Genomic DNA, 7,492 nt, shown 5'->3' with positions numbered 1-7,492 from the left:
ATGGAAAGATGTCAACTAAGTATATTGGTTTAGGAAGAGATCATGGAAATAGTTAAATGAATGGAAAGAGTTTCTACTTTCATTAAGTAATTTATTAGAGAATTGAAATCAGAGGATCTTAAGTATTATTCAAAATTCAGAAGAACTGCACGGGGGCCATCGAGCAACGTTAAAAAGCCCGCCCTGTCAAAAGGAGCTTCAAAAGTATTATTAGCCATTTGCTAATAATACACTGAAGCTTGCCAACTTTATACATGTTAACTAGCAACACATCATGGGGGTTGTCCTCACTGTGCATTCACCTTATAATGTGAAACATAATTCAAATGTATGAGTGTTCTCAATCTCACAGTTTATAGCTCTGTGACTTGCAGCAGTGATTGCTCAGACTGGAGAATGAGGTGTTTATAATTAGACATTTAAAGACATCTGTTTTTTTTTTTGTTTTTTTTTTTCCCCTCTTCTTTTTTGTGCAAAAGAGTACCATCGCTTTAACCTATTCTCTTGTTGCTTTTGCTTTTAGTTTCCTTTAACCTCCTACCTTCATGGTTGGATATGTCTAGCTACTTGTAGTTTATTACTCCCTGCAACCTCACAAGTCAATCCACTGGTTCGTTAATTTGGCCAACAAAAATGCTAAAATCACATATGAGTCTCACATGATAATCACAAGGCAAAAGTATTTTGCATGGCCATGTCCCCCTCTCACAATAAGGGGTCGAAAACCACTAGAACCAAAGATCAACCAGTGATGGTACTACATGTTATGCTCCAAATTCTACTTGAGCATCCAAATCTGGGTCAATCCCAAATGTGTGCGAAAAAGAAGAGCAGAGAGGCCTTTGATGATGCAATGTTGTGCTGTAACAAGTTCAACTTATTTTGAATCATCTTGCAAGCCAAAGGGACGAGAACATTAAGAATATTCATGTAGATGCATCTTCTAAAATAATGCGAACCTGACCCGGTACTCACCCAATCAAAAGCTAATTGGCTTTAAAAATACACTTTAGATACTCCAGGAGGCTACTTCAGATGAAAACACACCTGAATAACTGATCCTGACAAACATTTCTGGACGACCAAACATAGCCTTATTAGGGTACAAGTGTTTATATCCTAATAGAGATCGTCAGTTGTATCAATAAAACACAGGTAAAAGTACCCAAAAACAAAAAGTAAAAAGCAGCCACAAACTACAGTTTATTACTGTCGAGACCAATATGGGCAGCAGAATGGGAAACGTTCAAAGTTCTTATCTGCCCTCCAAAGTGAAACAAATTAGCCAGGTGGCCAGTTCATTTGCCGTCCCCCAATAAGGTGGATATGAAGGTGATAGACAGATTGACCTGCAAAAAACCAAACAGTCACTCCAAAGTAGACACTAAAGACCCCAAGGAGGGCGCTGGTTGATATTGGTACAGATAAAGAATTGGGAAAGACTACAGACATCCTTTGGGCCCATCATTGATTACAATCCTGAAGCCATCATCAAGGCCTTCCTGTTTAGCAACTAGCGTAGCAGTGTACAGAAGGTGGCCAAGAATCTCACAGTGCCTCTCCTCAGCCTGAGAAAAACAATAACAATATAATCAATTACAGTTGAGAAAACAACTGTAGATTCAGGAATATATGATCAGACTGGTCTTTCTTATTTTGCAGCACACTGTTGGATTTGTAGAACTCCTACATGGCATTTTCAGACATCCATCACACATATTTGGAAGGGGTCTTGGTCTGCCTGTAGATCATCTTCTTATTTAACCTTGGTGCTCAGCTTGTCCATGAAAGTGAAGTTTTTGTATTCAGCAGCAGAAATCACACTTTTTATCTTTTTGGATTAGTGCAAATAATACTATTGGCATCATACAGTTGTTTCTATTTTCAGAGTTTCATCCAACAACCACAAAATGGAAGATGGTAATTGGACATATGTCAAGTTGTCAACCTTTCAGTAAGATAAAATATAATTGGGTCACTATTGGAGTCGCAACCATTTGTAACTTTTCTGGGATTCACAAACAGATCTGAGCCATCCATTTTCACGGCTTTTTCTATCTGAATTCTCTGTTCCTGCTCAGGAGTTGGGAGAGTGCACAATATTGGCTAGAGTACCAGTAAACATACATGGACATACACAGGTTGCATGCCAATACACGGGGGTTTTGTTTGATTGAATTAGACTCTGAAACTCGATACACGGCTAATCTAGACCATGTCCTCATTATCCAACGATTCCATGTGGCAGAATAGTTAAGGGTAATCCAGTCTTGTGAGGTTTAGTATAATCACAAACCTTTGTGATGTTAATGTGTTGCCAAAATAATTACATATTTTTCTCCACTTTTTTATGCGATAGTTTTGCCTTGTTATTAAAGATGACTGCAGTAATCTTAAGGACTAGGGCATAGATTGCAATATTGCATCATATAATTTTGATGGTTTTAGGGCTTTGATAGAAAGAATCATGAGATTTTTTGTTGTTGTAGGCGTATGATGTGTGGCAACACCAAAATGATAAAATTAGTAACAATTACATTCATCAGAGCTGGGGGTGAAGGTTCACCCTAAGCCTCTATCTGGTTTAATGTAAAACGTTGAAATGTACCGTAAAATATTTAAGAAAAAAACAATAGGATAACAGAAGAAAGATACATTTTAGATAATAGTTAAAATAAGTGCTGTAAAATTTTTACGTTTTAGACTTTTCAACTAAAATCTGAGTGATTTAGTTGAAAATGAAGTACAAATAATGCAGAATGAATGATGGGCTCAATTAAGGATTGGGGGAAGAAGATTCTAATTTGATGGTTGATATGGTCAGATCTGAATCTGGGTCTAATGTTTCAGATCTCAAGAGAATATGTGCCAGAACCGGGAACCCAATGATTAAAATAAGGAACAAAATATCCCAAAGTACTGAAAATAATGAGGTGGAATGGAGAGAGAAAGGAGGTCGGAGGGTACGTTGTGGGGAGAAAATTGTTGATAGGTGTAGAAGAGAAGATTCTAAAAATTTTCCAGAATATTGATTCAGTGGTGGGAAAGGGATGAGAGAGTGAATATTGTTTTGCTGTCTAACTAGAAAGAGAAAATATAGGAAAGAAAGATGGAGAAAGGGATCTCAACAATGGGGAAGAGAGAGGAAAACAACACATACGTGAGAGAATATAAAAGAAATAGATATGAAGAAAAAGAGAGTAATACCGTAGGGGGCGATGAGAAACAAGATTTTACCAGATCTGAGAGAAGTGAGGAAAATAGCATCCAGATCGTGAGAGAGGAAAACGAGAGAGAGAGAGAGAGAGCCACACAAGGCAATAACCAAGGAAACTAATACACTCCAATCAATCCACAACCGTGGGTGGGTTGGTTACATTGCTTATTTATAGAAGAAAAAAAAAATCTTCCAAATTGACTCCAATAATGACTCTTAACCCTCCTAAACTAACTTAAGCACTAACTTTAAAGGACTCTTCTAGACTAAACTAACTTAACTACCAAACACCACATGGGACCCACATAATCTTATCCATGTAATCCTGTTTACCTCCTTAAATCCCAACTTTTGGGCTTATAAAAGAGGCTCATTTCATTAGAAAAACCAAAAAATATTATGTCCTAAGCGCATACAACCCAATCATGGGGCAAATAAGGCTCTGAAATCATACCAAACACTTATGAAAGGAGAAAAGTGTCAGATAAATAGAAATATAAACTATACCAAAGAGAGCAAAATTCCTTGGGATTTGTGAGCCAAGGAATATGAAAATAGAAATTTTCTAGAGTTTCTAGAACCAGATCTCTTTTAATAAAGTTGCAACAGGCCAAAATAGCAATTTAATATAGGGTTAATCCAGCCTCAATATTCTAGAAAATAGAAACTAGATCTAGTTTCTTGCACAGTTGCACCTAAACACTAAAAAGAGCGTCCTAGTGCATGAGGCTCCCGCTACTGCAGGATTTGGGAGCGGCAAATGTACGCAGCCTTAACCCTGCTTCGCAGAGAGGCTGTTTCCATGTTTTGAACCTGCAACCTCACGGTTGCAATAGCGCAACTTAACCGTTGCACCAAGTCTTGCATCTACACACTGTCCCTGGTATTGCATCAGATTGTCTAGTCATGTGTAAATGAGCCAGCTACTGCAATAACAAGATATGGTCCAAGCTCAAGACATTGAAAGGACAAGTGGAAATTTAGAAAGAGTGTGGGTTGAGCTACAGAGAAGCAATGGAAACTTGAGATTGAGGACAGGATCAGGATACAATGAAATGGGTGAACAAGATTATGTAACCTATATCAATAAAGGGACATGGTTTCTTCAGCTCAGTAAGCTAAAGTGATCCTGTAATCATAGACCTCTCCGAGGATAGCTACTTCATAGAACAATTTTAGACCTCCATGACCAAATAATAGCATGAGAGCTAAGATTGTGACCTTTGGTAACAGCAGTAATATAAAGTACATTAGTGGGGAACCATAATGAATTCTGAGGATCCCTTCACTTGTATATTTATGCCATGCAATACTAACTTCAAACTTACCACTAACTTCTGTGTATGGTCTCATAGAAGCTGATTTGGATAAATTTGTTAAAAGAATAATGAAAGCTCCTACTTTATGATATTGCTGAAGGCTCTTTTAAATAATAGCTATATCTATGAGACTATTTTTTTTCTCTCTAATATCAAAATAGAATCATGGTATCAAACCATTGTCCTTCAGAGATGTAACCAGCGTTATGATGATTACCTTAGAGAGACGTGTTAATCCATCCCTAATTTTGGGGATGATTTGGATGTGTGTGGGAGCTTGGGGTGCAATGTCTCTGAATGCAAGAACCTGTTAGAAGACACATTAGAAATGGTAAAATAGGTATCCTCCAATAAACAGAAAAGTAACAATCCCCAACATAAAGAACAATTCTAGACATGTATAAAGAACTATTACAAATAAACAGCCTACAAGCAAGAAGTACTCTCTCTCTCTCTCCTTTTTTTGGGGGCACAATTACATTCAGTTTAAGAGGAAAATCATGAACACAAGTGGCATAGATGGAAATCCATTCCATTGGCCTCAAATACAATGTATAAAACCATCTTACATCAAGACCACAATTGGTGGAAAAGGAACTCCACAAATATTTCATAGTAGATATTCTATAAGATTGAAAAATTAATGTACAAATTTCAAACCAAGCGGCACAACAATTTACAAGTATCGAGATGAAAGGATGCCCTATTCAGGGTGTAGTTTGAGGAAACTATATGAAATGCTAGGGCGATGGCCAGCGGAGGAGTATGGGCAATCTCAGCTGCTCTACGCTATAGGTCCCACCTTATAAAGCAGTAGGACCCACAGGTATTGGTGAGCGAGATCACTGATCACCCATACACCTGTGTGGCCCATACCCCTAGCATTCCTCAGGAAATTATATGCTTTGTGTTGATTCAGAAAGTGAGCCAAGAGTCACATTTACAGATATACTTGCAGAAATACCTTATCATCTTCATAAACCACGGTACTAGGAATTTCTTTATTTATGATTTTGTCAAATCTGCACATATAAGAGGAAATTGATTGAATCTCATTTCAATATATTAATCAGCACTCCAATTAACAACTCATATGTTGAAAGCCATAATATCAGTTCCAAAAACAAAAAATATATATCTTCCAATAATAGTTTAGAATCCATGGAAATGTAAAACACATTAGCAAGGCAATACAGAGAGGAACAGGAAAAATATAGCTCATACTTAGTCAAGTTGAGGACCAGTGGCCTTATATTCTTTTATTTTATTCATCTTATAGTACTAGTAACTAACAAGATGACATCACCAGTTCATACCAGTTCAATGGATTGTGCAAAAGATGGATGACACTTTCTTTTTTTCTGTACTTCACTTAAACCTCTCATCAATCTGGATTCAGAAAAAAGCTTAAATCATATGCAATCTGCCCCCGAGGAAATAGCCCCAAAAAATCATACTACTCGCAGTATTTTCTTAGCCTGACGTTAACTTATCAGAATTCATCAATGCTTACCTATCAAAGGCACTATAGTATTTTTTATTTTTTTGTTTTAATCTGAAGCCGCTAGATTCCTCTAACAATGATACTATTTCCCAAATGTCCTTCCACCCACCCATAAGAAAATCAAATCCCTAAATTATAAAACTAAGCAAAATCACATATACCTTTCTACCATTGTACTACCTTCCATTATTTCCCAGAACCCCCAAATATACTCAGAAAAGGAGTCGTCAAAAAATGAATTGGAAAATCGGGCAAAAAAGGGGGAAAATGCTTTATGGATCTTTCGGAAAAAGCAAATTTTGTAAGCCTTGCTGCTGATTCATTTAATTGGTATTAATCAAAAGCGATCAATGTACAAAAACCACAGGAGAGGCAAATAGTAGATAAAAAAGAAAATGAAAGAAGCTTGCTTACACGGTTGGAGAATCAGATGGAACAGTTGCTAGGGCAGCTTCCATCTCAGAAGCCATGGTTGCAGAACAAAAAAAGTGAGAATAAATCCCCAAGTCGCAGTAGCAGGATTTTTATAATCACTGCCACTGGCCTTCGTGTTCCCTCCTAGTCGTATGTTACCTTTGGCTGTGTTTGGTTGTCTAGAAATGGCAGGTGGGAACGTGGGGTGGGATTCTTGGGAAGATGGGACCCATATGTTGGTGGGGTTCTGGTGAGATGGAAACGCAGAGGTGAAGGTTTTTTTTTTTTTGGTAAAAAGAAATTTCATTGCAAGGAGGGGCAAGAAGGGAACAAGGCGTCCTGAGTACATAGGTTCAGGAGCCAAGCATTGGAATTTGGCCAATCTATTCTGCTTGCCACAGATAGGGCCTTCCTGGCTAGAGAATTAGCGACATCATTCGCCTCCCTAGGAATCCAGACCACGTTGGTTACATTTAACCTATTTAGCAATGTTCTAATGTCATCTATTACATTAGTTACGTTTGTAGGGATAGCTGTAGTCTTCCCCTGAAGGATCGAAACCAAGCTATAGTTATCTAGCTCAATCATCAGTTGCAGATTCATGACCTCCATGGCTGCTTGCAAGCCGTGGCGAACTGCTAAGGCTTCCCTGAGAAAAGCATCAGTAAATTGCTTCGGAGCAGAGAAAGCAAATATCGGATTTGCACTGGAGTCCCTCAGGAGGACACCCAATCCCCTTGTGGGTTGAGATCTCAGAAGCGAAGCATCACAATTGAGCTTGCAAACACCTGAAGGGGGAGGACTCCACCGGAATGTACCAGAGGGCGAAGCTGTTGGTCGTGAATCTGATTGCAGGGTGGAAGCCCAAAACTCTTGAAAAGCTTTCTGAGCTTTTGAATCGTTTCCTCCGGGGTTGCACAGACATTATTAAAAAAGAGATCATTTCTCGTAAGCCATAAGTGCCAGAGGATGAAGGAAAGTAAGCAAAAGGCCTCGAGCCTGTTCCTTTTAGTGGGGAAAGGCATGTTCCTTTTAGTG

At 38.3% G+C, this 7,492-nt stretch overlaps 1 protein-coding gene across 1 annotated transcript; it reads right to left on the bottom strand.

Moving 5' to 3' along the window:
• Positions 1–1,071: 1,071 nt before the first annotated feature.
• Positions 1,072–6,528, bottom strand: LOC122667097 (14 kDa zinc-binding protein-like). Its single transcript, XM_043863291.1, has 5 exons — positions 6,455–6,528; positions 5,501–5,558; positions 4,754–4,843; positions 1,451–1,568; positions 1,072–1,349 (listed from the first exon to the last, which is right to left on the bottom strand). Exons 1-5 carry the CDS (start codon positions 6,508–6,510, stop codon positions 1,282–1,284), a joined length of 390 nt encoding a protein of 129 aa, XP_043719226.1. The 5' UTR covers positions 6,511–6,528; the 3' UTR covers positions 1,072–1,281.
• Positions 6,529–7,492: the final 964 nt, after the last annotated feature.

This window comes from Telopea speciosissima, chromosome 7 (genome assembly GCF_018873765.1).
Source record: "Telopea speciosissima isolate NSW1024214 ecotype Mountain lineage chromosome 7, Tspe_v1, whole genome shotgun sequence".
NCBI classification, from domain to species: domain Eukaryota; kingdom Viridiplantae; phylum Streptophyta; class Magnoliopsida; order Proteales; family Proteaceae; genus Telopea; species Telopea speciosissima.
This window is presented reverse-complemented; position numbering and strand designations above follow the sequence as displayed.